Source organism: Castor canadensis, chromosome 18 (assembly GCF_047511655.1).
Source record: "Castor canadensis chromosome 18, mCasCan1.hap1v2, whole genome shotgun sequence".
In the NCBI taxonomy this organism is placed as follows: Eukaryota; Metazoa; Chordata; class Mammalia; order Rodentia; family Castoridae; genus Castor; species Castor canadensis.
The window spans coordinates 10,559,117-10,581,974 of NC_133403.1; the positions used below are offsets into that span (position 1 = coordinate 10,559,117).

At 40.0% G+C, this 22,858-nt stretch overlaps 1 protein-coding gene across 4 annotated transcripts in view; it reads left to right on the plus strand.

Moving 5' to 3' along the window:
• The window catches only part of Specc1l (sperm antigen with calponin homology and coiled-coil domains 1 like), a 141,446-nt gene that overhangs the window by 87,741 nt on the left and 30,847 nt on the right, over positions 1 to 22,858 (plus strand). For 3 of the 4 annotated variants that reach the window (XM_020169872.2, XM_074060800.1, XM_074060802.1), the window contains 3 exons: positions 4,258 to 4,341; positions 5,889 to 6,045; positions 16,128 to 16,230. In XM_020169872.2, the coding sequence (XP_020025461.1) occupies positions 4,258 to 4,341; positions 5,889 to 6,045; positions 16,128 to 16,230 (344 nt within the window). Of the gene's footprint in view, positions 1 to 4,257; positions 4,342 to 5,888; positions 6,046 to 16,127; positions 16,231 to 22,858 lie in introns of those variants that run through there. The other variant, XM_074060801.1, reaches the window with a different exon arrangement.

The following is a 22,858-nucleotide window of genomic DNA, read 5'->3' on the forward strand; positions in this document are numbered from 1 at the left end:
TTATTTCTATGATTTCTAAACTTAGAGGGAATTAAGTAGCAAGCATGGTCATGTAATCTCCAGGTATCTGTTGGACATTAATAGAACATATCTTCGGTTAGGTTTGTCTCTATCTGAACCTTGGTTCTTATCCCTTTGAGTGTTCTCATTCATTCACTTATTTATTTATAGAATTGGGGTTTGAACTGAGGGCCTCACACTTGCTAGGTAAGCTCTCTTACCACTTGAGCCACTCTCCCAGCCCTCCCTTCCATCATTTAAAGATGCTTACATCTTTACTGTGTTAAGGAAAAAAATGAGCTGGGCTCCAGTGGCTCACGCCTGTAATCCTACCTACTCAGGAGGCAGGAGGATTGAGATTCGAAGCCAGCCTGGGCAAATAGTTTATGAGACCCTATCTCAAAAATACCTAACACAAAAACGGCTGGTGGAGTGGCTCAAGGTATAGGACCTGAGTTCAAGCCCTGGTACTGCAAAAAAAAAAAAAGAAAGTGAGCGTTGTCATGCTTGTCTGAAATTCCAGAACTCAGGAGGCCAAGACAAGGAGGATCATGAGTTTCAAGACCAGTCCAGACTGCAATAGCAAGAGCCTGTCTCAAAAAAATAAAGACAAAATCTTCCTCTCTTCTGCTACTAGCAATTTTACCTTCTTGCTTGCACAGTTTTATCTTCACATTTTTCCTTTCTCCCATTCATTCCTCAGCACATTCTAATCTGACTCTGTCCTCACCAATATATTGAGTTGCTCTGACCAAGGTTACCAGTGACCTCTGTGTCATTATGTACTTTCCCTCTCCATCAGCTTGAGTGCTGATAGTTTTCAAAATTACATACTATAGGCTTTTCTTTTTAATTTTTACTCTGATTGACTATTCCACATCTTCCCTTGGGTATCTCAAAGGTTCTTAAATTCAATGTGTTTACCTCTCTTCCTTCCATAATACTCCTCATCTTTCTTATCTCTGTGCATGGTTATCTCCATCCTCACTTCCCTATCCAATCACTCGTCAACTCTGTTTATCCTACCTTGTTAATGATCCCTTGAATCTTTTCACCTCATGTCTTTATCTGTAACATCCCAGTCTAAATCATCATCTCTTGTCTGTATCATTCAACTCATTATCCCACACAATTCTCACCAATTCACTGCAGCCAAAATGATGCTCTCCTTTCTCTAACCTTTGTGCCAAGCTCAGTGCTTGGCTAGTAGAGGACACCCAAGTGATTTTTGTTTTACAAATGAATTTAAAACAAGAATAGCACCATACAGCAATTAAATAGAATCTATTACTGTAAAATGTAATACACTAATTTTATTTCCTGAAGGGGCTAAGCCAATATTTGACATGAAGATGGAAGCCAGCCTGCTCACTGCAGAAGTAAATGGATCTGTGTTCTTACAGTAACAGTGCTTCATAGCTTTTTTGGGAGGAGAAGAAGGTGGTCCTGGGGTTTGAACTCAGGGCTTCCTGATTCCCAGACAGGTGCTCTGCTGCTTGAGCGATGCCTCCAACCCCTTTTTGTTCTGGTTATTTTGGAGATAGGGTCTCGCTTTCTGCTGTTAGATGACTGGCATTCACCATCACTCCCAGTTCTTTTCCATTCAGATGGTATCTTAGGAACTCTTTGCCTGGGCTGACCTTGAACTGTAATCTTCCTGATCCTCAGCCTCCCAAGTAATTAGGATTACAGGCATGAGCCACTGGCACCAGGGTGCTTCTCAGCTTTGACTTTCCCAGTGGAAATACTTCATGACAGCAGACTTCCTGACACATTGGGACAGATATGGGTCCTTAGGCATGCAGTAACTGGAACCAGGTCTTAGGGCACACAGATCAGTAGTAAATTTCATGAACATTTTTCCACATGTGTACATAGTAAAAGCGGAAAGATTGAATAAGACCCATTAGAAACATTTTCAGTGTTGGGAATGAGCAAGATTTATGTTAATGTCCATAGCCAACACTCCTGTTTAATTTGCCTTTTTACCCTTTGTTTCATTTCCTTAATCTGATGTGTTGTTTTGGGGAAATGATCCTTTAGTTTCCTAACTGTAGAATGGGAATTTTTTTGGTGGGGGAGTGGTGATACTGGCATTTGAACTCAGGATGTTGTATTCGCTAGGCAGGCACTCTGCCTCTTGAGCTGTCTCCCTCACTGCCAGCCCTTTTTGCTTTAGTTATTTTTAGAATCTTTTCTTTTTGGCTGGGCCAGCCTGACCACTGTCCTCTTCTATATACACCTCCCCTGTAGCTAGGATGACAGGCCTGTGCTACCATACCACTATGCCTGGCTTACAATGGCAATTTTGATTAAATTTAAAATGTTGATTTCTGTTTTCTACTATTTCCATGTTCTGCTAACTTTGTTTTGTGTGTCAGACTGTGCATAGTGTGCTCTTCCTATAAGGATAAATGCCAACTGCTGATGGGGTTTGAAATTTTGATTAGTGCTTGCTTATAAGTTCTTTGCACAAAGGTGGTATTTGTTCAAGATAAAAATGTTGCAATCATTCTGAGTTTTATATGTCCTTTCTGCATTCAGAAGGTAAGTTCATCCTTCCTACTCTGTAGGCCTCCAAAGTAGGAAGTTATCATAACCAGTTGTTCTTCAGTCTCTTAGAAAATGTAATTTGGGGTGAACCATGTGCTATCCTTAAGAAACAATGATTCTAGTGCTGATGGCTCATGTCTGTAATCTTAGTTACTTGGAAGGCTGAAAATGGGAGGATAGAGGTTCAAGGCCAGAATGAGCAAATAGTTCCTGAGACCCCATGTCCAAAATAACCACAACAAAATGGACTGGAGGTGTGGCTCAAGTGATAGAGTGCCTGCTTTGCAAGTGCAAAGCCCTGACTTCAACTCCCAGTCCCACAAAAAAAAAGAAAGAGAAATATCATGAGGTATTCTCTCATGATGAGGGGTTTTGTTTATTAATTTAATTTCTTGAGACAGGGTCTTTCTGTGTAGCCTAGGCTTCTACATAGAAGTTGTGATTCTCCTCTCTGCCTTCCCACTGCTAGAATTCCCAGTGTACCACAACGCCCAGTGTGAGAGGTGAGAGGGATCTTGTTTAACTTGTTAATTCTTTTTTCTTTTTCCTTTTTCGGTGGTTCTGGGGCTTGAATTCAGGGCTTCACCCTTGCTACGCAGGAGCTCTACTGCTTGAGTCATGCTTTCAGCCCTCAATTGTTAATTCTTGTAAAGAAATGGTGGGCATTCTTGGACAGCAAGGCTAATAAGTAGTTTTTATGAAATGCAAGTGTTGATGTTTGGTTCAACCATAGTCACACAACCCTAACATGCCGGACCCTGGCCAGGCAGAACACATCTAGTCTGTACTTGTGCTTACCTCTTTGTGTCCCAGCCTGAAGACAGCTTTCTATCGGTCTTGTGTAGCCCTAGATAAGATTTGTGCAGGAAGAGAGAACCAGGAGAGCACAGCTTGCCCCAGTATTTAAGGGACTATAGAAGCTCCCAAGAAAGCTCGTGTTTGAGGAACCAGAGAAGAGGCTATAAATGTACACAGAGGCAGTATTTGATTGTAACACTCTCCAAATGCTAGTGACACTAGTCAGCCTCATCCTCTGTGAAAAGCCACTTTCCTGCTTCTTGGTCTGTTTTTCATATACGCTATGGTTTAGTCATACTATACTTTTATTATTATTATTATTATTTTTTTTTGTAACTTACACCTTTGCTCTGATTATCGTCTGGCTAAAATACCTTTTTCCACCCTTCTTCTCTGCTAGTGAGGCCTAGCTTAATGCCATTGTGTTTTTAAAGCTTTCTCTGCTTCTTGAAATAAAAATAAATTCTTCTCTCTCTGTGGTTTGATAGCACATTATCATTTTGATACTGTAATTATCCCATCCAAACTGGTCTATGTTTGTGTATGTGTATGATGTCCCCCAATAACTATAGGCACATTGGGTCATTGTTTTATTTATTTTGTGCCCTAGACGTAGATGCAATAAGAGCCCTCTTAATTTTGGTTGAATTGCATTGAAGATGTAAGAGGCAGTCAATGACTAAGAAATATTCTCCTGTGTAGGGCACCTCATCTTTAGAAATAAAATGTTAAAATGGAATGCTTTACCATGTTCTTTGTCTACGGGATTTGTTTTCAATAAACAGACTATGGGGAATTATTGAAGTACCCTGACTTACGAAGAAGGATGAGCCTCAATGTTGAGGGGACTTTTATTACTTCAGCATTCATCAGATTTCTTTATTGTGACCTTTCCACTTTGTACAGAGCATCTATTAAGAACATCTTCAACCAGTCGACCTGCTTCTCTACCAAGAGTTCCTGCCATGGAAAGTGCCAAGACCATCTCAGGTAATGACTTTTACCTGAAATTTTCTTTTAAAATTAAGACTCCTCCAGAAGTTTTTTAAGTGCCTCCAGTGTAACGGCAACATATTGGACATAAAGCTTCATGCAGACTTGATACATTGGGAAAGAATATTTATCCCAAGGCGTATTGTGACTCATTTTGAAGAGGTATTTCAAATCTCACCAAGAAATTTCTGAAGCTAAACTTTCAGTATGTAAATTCATCCTGTAATGATGATTTTGATGGGCTTGTTACTTTGCCTTCAGTAGATAACTCTTCAATTTATAAATTGTTAATAATATTTTTTCTTGTGGCCTTTTCTTATACTTTATAGCACAAGTAGAAATTGGACCATGAAAGGAAAAATCCCTGTAATTCTGCCTTTACACAGTCAGTGCCCCCCTTGTACATGGAGTGAGCTTAGTAAAATTTCCTTCCTCCTTGCTTGCTTTCCAACTTTATATGACATAGAGTTATTGTATTTCTTTGTGGGTGAAGACTTAGTAATGTTTTCTGCGTGTTGTAGCTGGGTCCTGAATCAGTACAAAGATCTGTAATCAGAACATTACCACCCCAAAGTCTTTTTCCTTCTCTCTCCCCCTCCCCAAAAAAAGAGTTCCACTGACATTTGCTTGACATAATCCTGCCACAGCCTCCCAAATGCTAAGATTACGTGTGAATGCCACCACACCTGACTCCAAACGCTTTTTTTTCTGTGTGCTTTTCTTACAACTGAATTCTTCAGATTCTTCTTCAGTCTGTTTCCTCTCTTTTATATAAACTTTTGAAAGTTTTTTTCTCATTTAATTTCCTAATGTGCCACTTAAAAGGAAACCTATTGATTGAAGACATAAAAAGGACCCAGAATAAAGAATAATTATAAAATTATACAAGGAATATATAAGCATATCATTCTAAGATCATATAATAGGGAAAAGCATCTATTCCCTATGGATCTTTAAGGGTACCACTTTAGTAATGTAGAGTTACATACTGCTGTGGTTATCCTAAAATCATCAAGAAAGTGTTAACCAATAAAAGTGCGTAATTTTTAGTAATCAGGGAAAATTACTGATGTTGTAACGTTGGTTATATTAAAATCAAGGGCCAGGCATAGTGGCATACATCTATAATCCCAGCTACTTGGGAGGCAGAGGTTTTCCCAATCATCGCCTCCCAAGTATCTAGGATTATAGCCAGTTTTGGGGGTCCATACTGGGGATTTGAACTCAGGGCCTCCCACTTATACTAGTGTTCTACTGCCTAAGCCACTCCACCATACCTTCACAGATGTTTTTAATGAAAAAAAAAAAAAAATCCTTTCCAGTCATCAGTAAGGTAAAATATTAGCTTTTTTCTCTTATAAAGTAATATCTCTTCTTTTGGAATCTTAGAGGAAAACACCTCAAAAATGTAAAATGTTTCTGCAGGCTGGACATGCAAAAAACATGTCTAACAAGTGCAAAGCCTAAGTTACTGTCAGAAAATTTTTTTTCTTTTTCTTTTTTTTTTGGCTACAAAATAGGTAATGACTATTTTTTACAATTAGTGTCTCGGCGAAGTAGTGAAGAAATGAAACGGGACATCTCTGCTCCAGAGGGAGCATCACCAGCCTCTCTTATGGCTATGGGAACCACGTCGCCACAGCTCTCCCTGTCGTCCTCTCCAACAGCATCAGTGACGCCCACCACGCGGAGCCGGATAAGGTAGGGAGCAGTTAATGTTGGTGTATTTCATGTATATCTTCCTCTGGTCTTTCTGAGTAAATGATCAGCTTGTAAAATAACGGCATCTGAACCCTATATGTTTTTCTCTTTTTGTGTTGTTAAGTGTTGACTCATCTCCTCTTCTCTGTGCAGAATTGGGTAAATGAGAAGACACTGACAAAATAGACAGTTTCTTTCCTTAAACAACTGAGTATTTTTTTTTTGTTATTTTTAACTAGAGAATGGTTAAGTGCAAAAGTAAGCGCAGGTTAAATATCCCTAATCAGAAAATCTGAAAGACTTTTTGAGCAACCACCTGGTGCTCAAAATGTTTTAAATTTTAGGCTTTTGAATTAGAGATGGTCAACCTGTAAGGTCTATGCGCATACTTTAAAATCTGAAAAACATTGAAATCTGAAACATTTCTGGTCTCAGGCATTTCAGATGAGAGATATTTAACCTGTATTTAACCTGGATTCATAGGTGGAGTGTTAGAGAAGGCTTCCTAGAAAGGTGGAACTTGGGTGGGGCTCTGAGGATTGTGATGGGACTTCATTGGCAAGGTGAATAACCTGAGTCAGAGAACCAAAGGGATGAAAAGGTGAGCAGTCAGGATATGTGGGAGGTAGCAATGATGCAAATTCAAGAAGACCAGCAGAAGGTGTCTTTGCCATTTAAGGGGACAGTGGAAGGCAAGATTGAATAGTTAGGGTAGAGCTAGGTGTTGGAACATCTTTAAACTTATATTGAGTCATTTTGGTGTGGTAAAAAGCTGTAAAGTGGGATAAATAACTTTGTGTACGATAAAGTACTGTTTTGGACAAAAGGAAACCAGCTGAAAGAATGTTACACTGGTCTGGGACAAAGTTAGCAAGTGTGGACCAGGGTGATAATAGTGGAAAATACCTAAAGAGAGGATTGGAGCCAGGAGAATTTTCAAAAGGAAAGATGACTTCAGAAATAGATTTTTTTGGGGGAGTGGGGGCAGTACTGGGATTTGAACTCAGGGTCTCACGCTTGCTAGGCAGGCCCTCTACCACTTGAACCACTCTACCAGTCTTGTTTTTTGTGTGTGTTGGGTATTTTTGAAACAGGGTCTTGCTTTTTGCCCAGGCTGGCCTTTGACCACAATTCTCCTGATCCCTTCCTCTCAGGTATTAGGATTATAAGCATGAGCCTCTGGTGTTCAGCTAAGATACAGATTTTTATCAAAGGATTTCAAGAATGAGAGTTACCAAAAGTGGCTGTAATTGTTTAGGCTGAAAGTTGGGGAACGTGATGCTACATTAAAAATTGATAAGCACTATATGAAAACATAAGTTTATGTTTTATTCATAGTTCCTTTATGGTAGAAGCTATTTTGGACTAAGCGGTATTAAGAACTTAGAGGAAAAAGATGAATGTCAGAAATTAGGCACTCATTGTTTATAGGGATAAGGAAAGACTGTTGACAGGTATTAAGAAGGAGGGAAGGGCGTAGGAAGGGGTTTCAGAAATTTAGTTGTATATTAATTTATAGATTGGAGGATAAAGTGGAATACTTAGCTTCTCAAATTCAAATTATGGACTTACTTTTTAGAGCCCTACCTTTTCTAAGGGCACCAACTTTTGAGAATAGTGGTCTCATAAGCTGTATATCTTAGGAGCAAATAGGCAGTTCAGTCACAGAGGAGCTCGGGCCACTCTGACTGTGCAGAGAAGGGACCGTCAGTGCTCTTTTTTGTCTCATAGGTGATGGGCTCCCTACATGGGAGATAAAACATTTGCTCCTCCTCGCCTCCTGGCTTTGAAGCTGTGATCTTTAATAAGGCATCTTTTAGCCTTTGTTTCCTTATCTTGAAATGAAGAAGTGACAGGAGATGACCCTCTAGCTCCAGAGGCCTCTTTCCTGCAGCTTCTTATTGTGTCCATAGAGTCACTCTAATGCATTTTAAGTTGTTTCTGTAACAAAACAGACTCCATGTGACCAGAGTAAGCCTTTCACATTCATTAGAAGTTAACTTTTACATTGAACAAGACAGTTTTCCTTTTCTTTGCTTTTTTTGTCTGTCTGTTTTTTGGCTTTCCTTTTGTGTTTATTTGCATCTCTTAACTTTATCTGTTTACCTATGTTCAGTGATATTATAACAAACTTCTTTGAACCCTTTAAGCTAAATCAGGTATCTGGTGAGCTGACACATAAGCATAAAAGTGTATTTCTTCAAAGTAGCTTTCTAACTGTATATTGATAAATATTTGGTATTTTGCTTTTGGTTCTAAAATAAATAAAAATTGATAGTTTTTTAATGCACCTCTCAGTTGGAACAGCTTCAGTTCTAAACGTGTCCTCTTTGATTTCATAGTGTTGAAATGAATTAAAGACCCTCTGGTGCCGAAAACAGACACATGAGAGACAGAAATTTTTGACAGGGCTAGCAGACATGCAAACACAAAATGGCTGACAGTGGCTTCTCCTCATATCCCTGACTCAGTTGTACCTGCCCCTCACCTGGGATTTGTCCAGGTCAGAGGTTCACAATCTTTCTGATTGGCTAAAGGCTTAGGGGATGGGTTACGGCATGTAACTCGGTGGGCAGTTTTTGTGGGCAATGGGACTGTACAAGAATCTTAAAGAAACAGGAACCCTTTAAACAATGCAAGTTACCTAAGATGGCAAGTTACCTGTTACCTGAGGAATTTTAAGTAATCTAAGAGGGTGACCTATACTTTGATAGAAAAGATCATTTTTCTTAGTTTCCCCCCTCTTTTAATTTAAATTCTTTTCTTCAAACTCATTAGGAGCCGTTGGCTCTCATGTTTCTGTGTTTTTAATAGGAACAAATTATTTGGGTAGAGCAGGGGTGATTGTTTGGGTAGGGCTGTCTCAATTAACCGCTGTATTAGTCCTCAGACACAAGGAATTATGTAACATCCTACTAAAATTAAAACTCCAGCTGCTACGACCAAGGAGGTTAAGACTGAGGTCATCTAGCCCTTTCATCACCCAAACCAGTTTTCCATTAAGTTAGTGAAGGGATCATTATACCTGAATTTTCAGCTAGCTCATTAGATAGGGTAGTTAATCCCTGAAGGGCCTTACTAATAGTTCCATCAGGGGCTGTGTTATTTAGTATATACATACGACATAAAACTCCAATTATTTGCAAACTCCTCCCTTTTCAGCTAACATTATATCTAATGCTAGCCTGTTCTCTCAAGCCATCTGGCTAGTTGGTCCCAATTGCTCTGCTATTCCTTTTATAGCATCCCTGGTATAGTTAACAAGCCTTTGTTGGTTATAATAAATATAATTAATCCAATTGACATTTTATTTATGGTGGACCACCAACTTACAGGACCATCCTGCTATAATTTGATTTCTGGCTTTAAATTCATTTGGCTCCCCTCTAGGAACCCCAATGGCATCAATATAAAAATGGGGGACCCAAGGAGCCTCTGCGGCTGGCTGCAACGTCTATGCCTGTGTCTCTCCTTTTCCTAGGTGTTGTAGCTAGGGTGAAAGGGATGGCCAGTTGCCCCAAAGCACAGGTGCCTGCCCAGTTACTTGGGAGAGTTTCAAATAAAGGTCCTCCGCAGTACCACCAGGCATCGGCTCTGCCCATGGAGAATGAGTGTGGACTGGACCACTTTCACTGTATTCTGTCAGATTTTCCACATTTGTCAATCATCCCCCCCTGCCTGGGAAGACATGAGGTATAATTGACATCTGGGGCAGATGGTTTAACAGTCCTTGGGGACTGACCCTCAGGACCTCTGGGAACAGCAGTGATAACATCCAGCAGGATTCATTACCCCAAGCTGTGGCATCCTGGAACAGAGCCAACATGCAATGCATTCCATCTGGATCAGAGGACCATCCTAATGGAAACAAAACCACCTGAGACTCTGGCCTCTCAGTAGTAACAATCGCTCTTATTTAATATCTGGATGGAATATTTTATCCATTCCATCCAAGCATTTGTATCCCCATACTCAATTTCAATAGTCACAGTTTGTTTTAGGTCCTTGAGTTCTACTACGGTTACATGAGTTCAATTGTTGTGTGAGCATGGAGGTAACGCTGGAGCAGAGGTAGAACTGGGTGTCCTCTGAGAGGGTTTGGAAGGTATACGGAGCTCAAAGGCACCTAAAGGGTCTGTTCCTGAGGCATCCGCCCCCAACTCATATTTACAAAATACGATGGTTCTTTTGTCATACATGACCAATCTAAGTGTTTGGTCTTTGCAAGAAAGAGAGGGGTGTGTCTGAAACAGCTGTAATTTTGACTGTAGTCTGTTAAAAGACTGTCAGTTGTTCTGGATGGTGGAAATAGGAGTCTTACCAGTATCTCAGGGTCTGGTCCAGCCCTTAGGATTGTCATAAAAGGAGAAGTGTATCCTTTATACCCAGTGTTTCGTGCCACATCCGTCCACTCTGGACAGATACCAGGCTTAACCTGTGGGTCCTGGGATGGGGCACATATAAAAAAGTATCCTTGGAGCTGGAGTTGGGACATAGGGTCTCCACTAGGAAGGATCTGGCATGCATCGAATTCAACAGTTAAGGGAAAAGTACTCTGAGTTACATTAATAATAAATGTACCTTTTCCCAAATGAAAGAGAAAGAATAATTTCACTATAGTCTTTTTAAGGTTACTCTGGTGTCTCCTGGATGTGAGAGCATAGTCTATTATTCCTTCTGGTCAGGTGTGATGAGTCCATCCCCTCTATGCAGTCTGGAAGACTGTTTCCATGGTCAGCAGGACCAGGAAGTGTTCTTCCCAAGCTGGCTCAAGCTTCTTTTCAGGTCTTGATCGGCACATAATCACCAGGCTAGTGTGGGTGAATGTGAAAGTCAAGTGGAGGATCCTGTGCTAACAACCCCTTTTTCCTAAGAAAAAGAACGGTAGAGGACAATCCAAGTATATAATTTTTGAGGAAATAGTCTTTGGTTTCAAAGGTAGGCACATCAGTAACAGAGTTAAGGTAAGGAAGACCATAAAGCACTTCATAAGGGGAGAGGCCAATGGCCTTCCAAGGGGCTGTCCTTATCCTGAGTAGTGCTATGGGAAGACATTTAGTCCAAGGTAATCTGGTCTCTAAGACTAATTTAGTGGGCTGATTTACAAGAGTCTGATTTAGAGCAAACAATTCACAACTCTGTGCTGACCAATTGTTAGGGAGTCAGCTTGATTCTATTATAGTCAAGGCCTACCTATTATGTCTTTTTCCCTCAATTACCTGAGAGTATCACCCATAAAGAAATGGAACTCGGTCTGGAAAGGAGTTCTCTGAGGTCTGGCCTTACTTTCATTTGGTATTTAATAATATCTAAACATTTATGTGCAGGGCTCTTCCTTTCTGCTTCCCCTTCCAAGAAAGTAGCTCGATTTAGGGCCTTATCAGTAGTTAAAGTCAGGTCATCCTTTCCTAGCAAGATAGCCTCATACTTTAGGATCCTGGACTCTGTCAGCCATCTACCCACCTTTTGGGTTCGGATCGTTCTAACTTGATGGGGAGTGCTAATAACTAGACTTCCCCAAAGGTGATTTTTCTACTTTCTTCTGTTAGAAGGGCTATAGCTGCTATTGCCTGAATGCAGGCAGGCCAACCTTGGGTGACAGGATCTAGGAATTCAGATAAGAAGGCCATAGGTTGACATTGACCCCCATGTTTTTGGGTTTGCACCCCAAGGGCAACTCCCTTGTTTACATTTACAAAGAGGTGAAAAGGCTGTTCAAGAGAGGGCAAGGCTAGCACCTGAGCTGTGATAAGGGCTTGTTTTAGCTCATCTACCTGTTTTATCTCCTTTGGGGTCCAAAGAAGGGGGTCTGGTCCCTCTTGGGTCAATTTGAGATATAAAGATTTAGCTTTAAGGGCATCTGCATCTATCCATAACTGGCAGTATCCCAGTAAGCCAAGGAATTTTCTTAATTCTTGTTTCCTTCCTGAGAGTGGGAGACCAGTGATTCCTTCTATTCTTTCTGGACCAATCCTTCATTGGTCCTTACTGATTGAATGCCCTGGATATTTTACTTCAGTCTCAACAAAACTGTAATTTATTCTTTGAAATACGAAGTCCCTGGCTTCCCAGGAAATTTATAAAGCTAATGGTTGTGTTAATCACCTCCCCCTGATTATCCCCTCATTATTAAATCTCCCTAGTCTCTTATATTTTCTCAGTGCCCTGGGGTGTTGTTATCCCATCAGGGCTCTTGATTAGGAAGGAGACTTAACATCAGCTGCCAGGAAATTCGTCCCGGGGGATGTTCACGCTCCCAGAGAGCCATTGCTGCTCTATAGATCATGGCTCTTTCCTCCCCTGAGAAGAGAATTCCCAAAATAGACATTAACTCAGCCCAGGTATATATCTGTAGTCCCAGAAATTGATCAACCTGTTCTGAGACCCTAAGGGGATCCTTGAGAAGGGCTCGAAACTCCTTTTTAAAATTTTGTACCTCAGAACTGGTAAGAGGGCCATTTAAAAACCCTATTTCACCTCCTTCTAGGGGAACCTGCCTGAGAGGAAAGAGGGAGTGGGGTTTTTCTTCTTCAGACCGAGGAAAAGGTAGATTCTCAATGTCTTGATGACATTGTTCTAACTACCTTTGAAGTCAAGGTAGGGAGGGGTTTTGGGTAGGGGGTGAAGGGGGGGGAGTTGAAGGGAGATAGAGGTGGAATGGCTGGAAGGAGGAGGTGGGGAAGTGGGAGCTGGCTCTGGCACCTGAACCGGAGGAGTGGGGGGGGTGGGGCTGGAGAACGGAGGAGAGTAAATCCCAGTTAGAAGTGTTTTTTTTTTTTTTTTCTTCCTTTCCTTTTCTTCAAGTGGAAACAGGACTATGGGATTTGTCTCCAACAAAGGGCATGTTCCTTCTCCTCTTGAGCGACGGGTTCTTGCCATTTACATGTTGAATTAATAGTTGGCAGACCCAGTCCTCGTCAGACCCAAATTTTGGCTAAAAAACCAAAGGCTTTAATATTGGTTTTTGGGTTCAGATAAAACAACAGTATTTGACCATCCTTTGTTTCTTTTTCCCTTTAGTATGGGGGCTGTTATCCCAATATCTTAACATCTTCCCTAGGGGCTCTCAGAGGGTATTTTGTCCTGGACCTTCATTTGTTGGCTTCCCTCTTCGCTGCTTTTATTTCCCGTTTCTCCATTCTGGTCAATTGTGCTCTGTCTATCCTCCCCTCCTTTGCCTTGGAGGTTTCTTGCACTCTGATTCTCTTTCACTTTGTCCATTTCTAGCCTCATCCCTTGTGGGAGCTTAGGGCACCTCTTGGTAGCCAGCAGGTCAATATAAGCTGCTGACCTGGACAGATTCAAGAATCTAATTCCACCTTAAATATTATGAGGTTGCCTCAGAACTGCAGATCAGGACTCTGCTTTCCCTTCATGTCACCTGACATGTCTCATTCACACATCACACAACCTCCATATCCCAACCACCAAGACATTACTAGGTCACACCCATGACGTTTCTTGTCTTGGTTTGTGCGCAAAACTTATGTGGTCACCAGGGTTCCTGTCTTCAGAGCTCTTTTACCTGTGTTGTCAAGAAATTCTGGATTCCGAGTTCATTTGCAGATCTGGAAAGTTGCCACCGTCAGCTGAACCTCGGGGCTGCTGCAGCTAGGCAGCAGAACACGTCTCCCCAGGGAAGAGCTGGGGGGCCTCCTTTCCCAGACGGAATCCCAGACAAGCCTCCAAATTGTCGGAATGAATTACAGACCCTCTGGTGCTGAAAACAGACACATGAGAGACAGAAAATCTTGACAAGGCAATTTCTTTTCATCAAATGGGTGCAAGCATGTACTTACTCCAGCTGAGCAGACACTCGAGCACAAAATGGCTGACAGTGGCTTCTCCTCATATCCCTGACTCAGTTGTACCTGCCCCTCACCTGGGATTTGTCCAGGTCAGAGGTTCACAATCTTTCTGATTGGCTAAAGGCTTAGGGGATGGGTTAGGACATGTAATTTGGTGGGCAGTTTTCCGCAGGCAATGGGACTGTATAAGAATCCAGAAGAAACAGGAACCCTTTAAACAACGCAACTCACTGAAGATGGTGACCTGAGGAATTTTAATTCATCTAAGAGGGTGATATATACTTTGGTAGAAAAGATCATTTTTCTTACAATAGCATACTTTTGAATGGTGAATACTGATAAAATAAAGTACTAAAGAATACTAACATTATCTCTGGAACACTGAGGTGCTTTAGAACATTTATTGGGGTGATGAGTTCATGGGGAGTGTGGCTAGAGTCTTTGCTTAGTCACTAAAAAATATACCCATATTTTAAGAATAGTCTACTTGTCTAAGAGTGTATTACAAAGTACTGTCCTTCTCTAGGTGTTTTTAGTGTTCCATTCTACTTCTAAGGTAGCTGCTAAAAGGAAGAATTTGGTGCAACATGGATAGGGTCTTTTTTATTCAGTGTCTGGTCTGGGGCAAGGTGTTTATCCTGGCTACAAGGTAATTAACAATGCCATGAAATACCTTACATGGAAGTTTTAAATTCTGTCAGAGAGGGAGAGAGTGAGTGAGTATGTGTGTGTGAGTGTGTGTCTGTCTGTCTGACTGTCTGTCTGTTACTGGGGTTTGAACCCAAAGCCTTATACATGCTAGGCAAATGCTTTACCACTAAGCTGCATCCCTGTTCCAACAGTTAGATTTTTCTTCCCAAGCTTCTAAGTATATTCATTGTATAGTAAATTCTGAAGTCTTTGAGGGAGCACAGACTCTATGTTCACTATCAGTTGTCTAATACTTGTACATTGTCTGTACAGTGCTTATCCTCAAGGTGACATTGAATGAGTAAGTTAATAGAAAACTTCTAGTATCTTTGCAAGATAAAGTTCTAATTACCTGTATACAATAAAGAGTACTTAACTTCTTAGGTGTGGTGATGTGCATCTGTAATCACAGCATTTAGGAAGCGAGGCAGAAGATCACTTAGACCAGCCTACAACATAGTGAAGTCTCATCTCAAAAAAAAAAAAAAGAGTATGTAATTTAGCAGTAAACACACTTGAGATGTTTTGTGGAAGTGGTAAATGTTTTTAATATTTATTGCTATCTCTTATCTGTCTTACCTGCTTTTTCCAGTTGTGAGCTCCATGAAGGTGTAATGGGCCAGTGATGTGGGTTTCTTTACTGGGCTTAGGAATAAGCTCACAAGACACGGATAATGCACACACAGGTATATTTATGAGATAAAGAAAAGGCTGCAGTGGAGCCCAGAAACTGGTGGCTTCCCCCTGAAGTGAAGGCTGGGCTTTTTATGGATGCTTTAACTTTGGGTTAGAGTAAGGGTTAGGTGGGTTCTTTACACTGGTCGTGGATTCCTGCTCACGGGCTCTCTTCCATGAGCTGGTCTGTTTGCCCTTTATTGTGGGGTAACAACCTTGAGAGCATTCTGTTTATCAGTCCTGTGGCAGATTTATGAGACCATGTAACTTCCTCTCAGGGTGCAGGGCTCAAAGTGCTCTCCAGGGGGGATGGGATACTGACTCACTCACCTGTCCTTTAGGTTCCTGACCCAACAAAGGCAGGAACTGTGTCTTAGGATCCTATACCTTACATAATCTTGCCCTTTGTACCTACAATAAGTGATTGACAAAATGATGAAAAGATTAAGGACATAAAAGGTTAGAAACAAAAAGGTGAAATAAATCAAAGCAATACTATCATGGGGAGGGTAAGATATTAAATGAAAGGTAACCAGGACAATTTCAGATGTCATCAAGATTAGGTTGTCTTCCTTCTCCTTCTGAGCTCCCTGGAATGCATCCTATTAATTGTGAATGCACATGGTACTGAATCTTTGCCTAATTCTGTGTGGATGGTGAGTAGAGCTTCTCCCTTCAGATAGAGGAAACTGCTGATACGTGGATCATAAACTAAAAATTGATAGATAAAAATCAAGTTAATGTAAAGTTACCTCTTGCCGTTGAATGGTCTGAATATATACATTCTTACATGTAAATTTTTATTATTATATATAGTATAGTAAAAAATGCAAACCAATCCTATACTCTTATTTTGGTGCTCAAATAAAAAAATATTTCAATTATGGATTTCTTGTTTTCACTTACCAGAGAGGAAAGGAAGGACCCTCTCTCAGCATTGGCAAGAGAATATGGAGGATCAAAGAGGAATGCCTTGTTGAAGTGGTGTCAGAAAAAAACAGAAGGCTACCAGGTAATCATATGGTTCTTTTGTCTCACAATGGGGAGTTGCTAAACTAAGTGCCAGAGTGTCACTTTTTTTTTTTTTTTAATTTGGCATTCAAAATGAGTCTTAAACACAGAATTTCAGGAACATATTCTCAAAGTCCAACCTGAGCGTGGCTGAGTGTAACTTGGATAAAATAAAGTTATGACATTTTCAGATTAGTTAATCTTTCCAGTTCTTTTGTTCAGTTTCTTAAATCCAAATTAATGTTTTTTGTTGAGATACTATCTAGACTAAGAGTGAAAATATGCTTATTTCACTTAAATTTAAAAATTACTGTTTTATCTTTTAATTAAGTTTTTCATAGTATTTTTCCATTTCCATTGTAATGTTGTGTGCCCTCATCATTTCACATCTGAATTATTGTAATATCCTGCCATGTCCTCTTCAGTCTGTCTCTTTCTTTCTTTGAATATTTTAAGTTTTATTTTAGGTGATGTCAGATGCCAGTTTGGTGAAGAAGTTGTATAATACCACACAAATGAAAAGTTCCTAAATATATTCATTATTCTGCTAACAAAAATACAATTTAGATTTCCAGTATCCTTACAAGGATTTGAGTTGCAGAAACTTTTCCCAGATTGTAGCTTATATTCTTACTTTGGTACAAATGTGCAAGAGTGCAACATGAGCAGGTAATTCTTTTATAGTTCTGTGTTCTTGGTCTCATTGAGATCATGAGACCTGATCTCAACAAAATGGCAAAGACTACCACATTTGCAGAAAATTTTCTTATGAAAGAGGCAGTAAAGTAGGAGAGGAACAGATTGATTGTCATTAACAAGCCCTTTTTGGACAAATTTGTACTTCAAGCAATGCTTCTCAGCTCATTTAGAATCAAATGGCCAAGTGTATGGCACTGGATGTAAAGAAAAGTCATAATCATGAGGATCTACTAAGAGTCTACATGTTTCTAGCTCCCAATAGCTAAAAAGTAGTAGTATTTGTGAGGCTATGAAGAAATAGGTAGCCTTAGGCTTTGCTGAGCATTATGTGAAGTGGTATAACTGCTTTGGGAGATAGTATGGCCATTTCTTAAAAAAAAAGCCATGTAATCTGGCAGTTATATCACTGGATATATACCCAAAAGAAAGCAAGGACTCAAAATCATATTTTAGGTGTCATTTTAGAGATGGCTCCATAGGAGTATAATTCACAATAGCCAAAAGGTAGAAGTAATCCAAGTGTATTTTATACACACAGTGGAATGTCATTTTTTAAATGAAGAACATTCTAGCCAGGTGCCATTGGCTCAAGCCTATAATCCTAGCTACCTGGGAGGCTGAGGTCAGGAAGATCATGATTTGAGGCCGGCCCAGGTAAAAAGTTCATTGCATGTCTGTCCTAAGCTACTTGGGAGGCTGAGATGGGGAAGATTGAGGTTACACGCCATCCTGAGCAAAAAAAAGTTGAAGAGACCTTATCTCAGTGGAATAAAGTTGGTCGTGATGGTGTACGCCTGTTATCTCAGGAACAGCGGGAAGCTTAAAACAGGAGGATTGGGAACCAGGCCTGCCTGGGCAAAAAGTGAAACCCTTTCTCCAAAATAACCATCACCAAAAGGACTAGACGTATGACTCAAGCCACGGAGCACCTGCCTAGCAAATGCAAGGCCCTGAATTCAAACCCCAATGCCGCCAAAAAAATAAAATAAGTAAAAAGAGAATTCTGACATTCATGCCACAACATAGCTGAACCTTGAAGACATCATGCTAAATGAACAAGCATATACCAAAGGTTAAATGCTGTATGATACCATTCACATAAAGTACCTAGAGTAGTAATATTCATGTGTGGAGACGGTAGAATGCTGGTTACCAGGGGCTGGCAGGAGACAAGGGAAACTATGTTTCAAGATGAAAAAGGTACTGGATATGGAAGGTGGTGATGGTTGCACAGTAATATGCATGTACTTAATACCATTGATGGTTAAAATGAAAAATTTCATGTTACATGTTTTATCACAATAAGAAAATTACTTAGGAAGAAAAAAGCAAATGATTGAGATAGAACTAAATAGAACATTAGCAAAAAGATAGAAGATGCTGACACATACCAATAATCCTAGCACTTAGGAAGCTGAGGCTGGAGGATTGCAAGTTTGAGGCCAGCCTGCACTGTACAGCAAGATCCTGTCTTAAATAAACAACAGACAAACAAATGAAAGAGATACAAGAACAGCAGTACATACTAGACCTAGAAAGACATTTATAGAACACGCCACCAATAATAGTATTTTGCACATGGAACATGACAGGATAGGCCATATGTTGGGTCATAAAATTAGTCTCCTAAATTTAAAAAGTTATATAGATTTCTTCCAATCTTTTCTGAACACAATGAAAGAAAATTAGAAATTAATAACGAAAGGAAAATTTACAAGTACATGGAAATTAAATCATACACTTTTTTTTTTTTTGGTGGTACTTGGGTTTGAACTCAGGGCCTCATGCTTGCTAAGCTTGCACTTTACCACCTGAGCCTCTCCACCAGCTCTAAACCATATATTTCTAAATAGCCAGAGAATCAAAGGATAGATCACAAAGGAAATTAGAAAATACTTTGAGGAGAACAGAAATGAAAATGCACCGAAATTTATGGTAGTAAAATTTTGGCAGTGAGTTACTGGTAGCAGTTCTCAGAAGGAAAATTATAGCTATAAACCCCTACCGTTAATAAGAAAGGCCTCAAAAAAAAAAGCCCAAAGAGTTCATCTAAAAACTGTTAGAACTAGCCAGACACAATGGTTTATTTGTATAAACCTACTTAGGAGGCAGAAATACGAAAATTAACTAGAGTGTAGGAGGCTCTGAGTTCAAGTCCCAGTACTACAAAAAGGGAGAAAAATGAATAAACAAATAACAGCAAAATTGCAGGATACAAGGACAATATACAAAAATCACTTGCGTTTCTATACATGAACAGTGAAGTTAAGACACTTCAATTTATAATAGCATCAAAAAGAATAAAATGGAGCCAGGTACTGGTGGCTCATTCCTATAATCCTAGCTTCTTGGGAGGTTGAGATCAGCAGGGTCATGGATCTAAGACAGGCTGAGTAAATGTTTGGTGGATCCCCTATCTCCCCCCATTTCAAGTAGTAGCTGAGTGTGGTGGAGCACACCTGTCATCCCAGCTATGTAGAAGACTGAGAAGAGGATCATGGTTCCAGGCCAGCCCAGGCAAAGAAAAAAAGTTTGCAACAGAAAAAAGCTGGGGTTTTTTCCCCAGCTACAGCAGGAAGTGTAAAATAGGAGGATTATGGTGCAGAGTAGCCTAGGCACAAAACAAGACTCTATCCAAAATAACCAGAGCAAAGGATTTGGAGGTTTGGGTTAAGTGGTGGAATACCTACAGAATAAGCACAAAACCCTCGGGTCAAATCCCAGTATTGCTGATAGATAGATAGACAGACAGACAGACATGCAGACAGATAGATGGATACATGCATGCTTAGAAAGAAGTATAACCCAGGAGACCAAATTTTATTCACTGAAAACCACAAAACATTGCTAAAAAAATTAAAAGAAAATCTAAAATGTAAATAAATGGGAAGACATCTCTTGTTTTGATACATGTTACAACATGGATGAACCCTGAAAATACTGTGGCAATGGGTGTGGTGGCTCACATCTATAATCTCCAGAATTGGGAGGCTGAGGCAGGAGGATCGCAAGTTTAAGGCCAGCCTGGGCTAAATATTGAGATGCTGTCTCAAAAAAAAAAAAAGTGTGGTGACTCAATGTCCGTAACTCCAACTACTTGGGATGCGGAGATGGGGAAGATAACGGTCTGAGGCCATCCTGTGCAGATAGTGAGACCCTATCCTCAACCAATAAGCTGAGCATGCACCTGTCATCCCAGCTACATGGGAGGCATAAATAAGATTGTGGTCCAGGCCAGCATGGGCAAAAATGCAAGACTTTGAAAAATAACTAAAGCAGAAAGGGCTGGGGATGGGACTCAAGTGGTAAATTGTCTGCCTAGCAAGCATGAGTCTCTGAATTCAAACTCTGGTTAATCAGTAAAACAATTAACTAATTAGAAAAGAAAATACCATGCCAATAGAAAGAAATCATTCACAGAACTCCAGCTTACGAGATTTACATACTCTAGACCAGACTACAGATAGGAAACTAGTACTCTCGGTTTTGCTGAATGGTAAGAATATCAGTGCTGGCAATTGTAGATTCAGTCTAGCACTGAAATCTGAAGTATGAATATTGCACAATCACTTAGTTTTTTTCTTCTTTTTCTTCTTTTCATACCTTTTTTGAGGTATGCCACATAAATTACAGTATATTTATTCAAAAATGTACATTTCAGTGGGTTTTTTTTACAGTTGTGCAGTCTTCCTCATAATCAATTTTAGAATATTTAAAAAAACACCCAAAAGAAATTCTTTACTATTAGCAGCCACTCTTAATTTGCCTTTGTCAACCCCTAGTCTGCTTTCTGTCGCTATAGATTTGCTTGTTACGAACATTTCATATAATTGGAATCACATCTTATGTAACTGGCTGCTTCTTTGTCACTGACTTCTTTGACTTAGCATCATGTTTTTAAGGTTCAGCCATGTTGTAGCATCTGTCAGCATTTCTTTTTTATGGCCAAATAATATTCTATTGTAGAAATAGACCACATCTTGTTTACTCCTACTTCAGTTGCTAGGTATTTGTGCTCTCTCTCTCTCTGTAGTTGCTGTAGTTAACATTTGTGTACAACCTTTTATATTTAACCTCTTGCAAAAATGCCATTGGAATTTGGTCTTTGAAATTGTTAAATGTCTTTTAAGCTGCTTCATTTCTTTCCCTGTTGCCTTTTGGCTAAAGCCCAAGATCCTTGGTATGAAGAGCAAGACCCTTGTGTGTGATTTGGCCCTGAGTGTGTTACTGACTTGTTACTGTGAAATCTCATGTCTCTAGGCAGCAAATACCCTGTCCTCTCACTCCACCCCTCCCAACTGGAAAGTATCTGTTCTTGAGCCTGAAAGTCACTATCTGTGCAGAATTGCTTGTGCCTCCAGCACAGTCCTGCAAAGTTTCATTGCTGAAATATTGCCCTTTCTCTGAGCTAGGTTTTTCCTTGACTTGAGCTCAGTCTAAGATAGTGTTTTTATATGACAGGGTATATTCTTTGTATGGGGGTCCTTTTTTTCTATAACCCACTTTCCCTATGGTCCCAAGTCCCACAGGATCTATCACAGGGGTCTTGAAGTTGTTAGTTTGGATGTCTGCCTTCCATTATAGACTGTTAGCTTGTTAAAACTGTCTCTCTTTGTTAGGCTGCATCCAGTGTAAGACTGAGCCCGTGGCAGAGCTGAGTAACTGTGTGAACCTATGTACCAAATGTAGACTTTGGAAGTTCATTTCTAGAATAGTGGCTCTTAAATTTGTGTGTAAAAACCTGGAAAATTGTGGAATAAGTATAGCTTTCTAAGAGCCCCTCCTGAAGATTTGAGAAGTATTAAGTGAGACCCTGGAATCTGTACTTTTATAAACAGTCCAAGTATTCCATAAACTGTGCAGTCAGAATCGTTCACAGAAGCATAATTAAGACTTTAGGCTTCAGTGTCAGATGTCAGCTCCACGCCTGGCTGTCTGACTGTAGACAAATTACTTAGTTTCTTTGACACTCAGTTTCCTCTTTTGTAACATGGTATAGTAACTGAGTCAGTCAGGTGAGTGTGTTTAATAGATACTTACTATTTTCTTCCATGTTATTAGGTGTCGTCTTGTATAATAAACTTTACATTTTCTTATAATGCTACTTCACTTGAGTGATTATGGATATGAAGGTACTGTACCTTGAAGCTGGAGGTGTGACTCAAGTGGTAGAATGCCTGCTTAGCCCTTAGCACTGCCAAAGGGAAAGAGACTCTCCCTTTGCCCTGTGTTGGACGATTAAGTGAAAATGATTCAAGCATTAAATCAACCCTTTAACTAATGTCCCTTGGTTCCTTCCAATGTAAAGTCTCTGATTCAATGACCTTGCAATAAATGTCTTAAAACCTTGTGTTATATTGAAGTCCATACACATGAAGTCGGTTATTTAAGTTTTATGGTTTTTTTCTCCCCTCTGTTTACTTGGTGCTTACAGTGCAGGAGAAATTATGATACATAACAGAATGATTAACCATACAAAAAGAAAACCTTTTTTGTACACTGAAAAGTCTTTGCTTCAAACTTAATTTTCAGGTTCTACTTATGGACACGCTGTAATGATACATATCTTTTGAGGGTGGGACTGACTTTTGTTTCCTATGACTTTTATAAACAAAAGTCCTTTATAATCTCATCCTTTAAAAGTAGATACAATTTTTTTTTTAATTTTATGGTCAGTAAATTAGACAGTCTGAAAGGCAGGCCTGTGGAGCTCCTCATCTGTCAAGAGCCATATAAAAAGTACCAGAACCTCATCCTATCTAACTATAAATATGGATAAGCATACCCATCTTTAGGCACTAGCAGTTTGGGTTCAGGCCTCTGGTCTTTGCCTACTTACAAGTCTGCAGGAAAGGGCAGGTTATGACACTGACTGTTTAGTGGAGCAGGAGCTGTTACGTGACACTTAGCATGCACAGCTTTCACAGGCC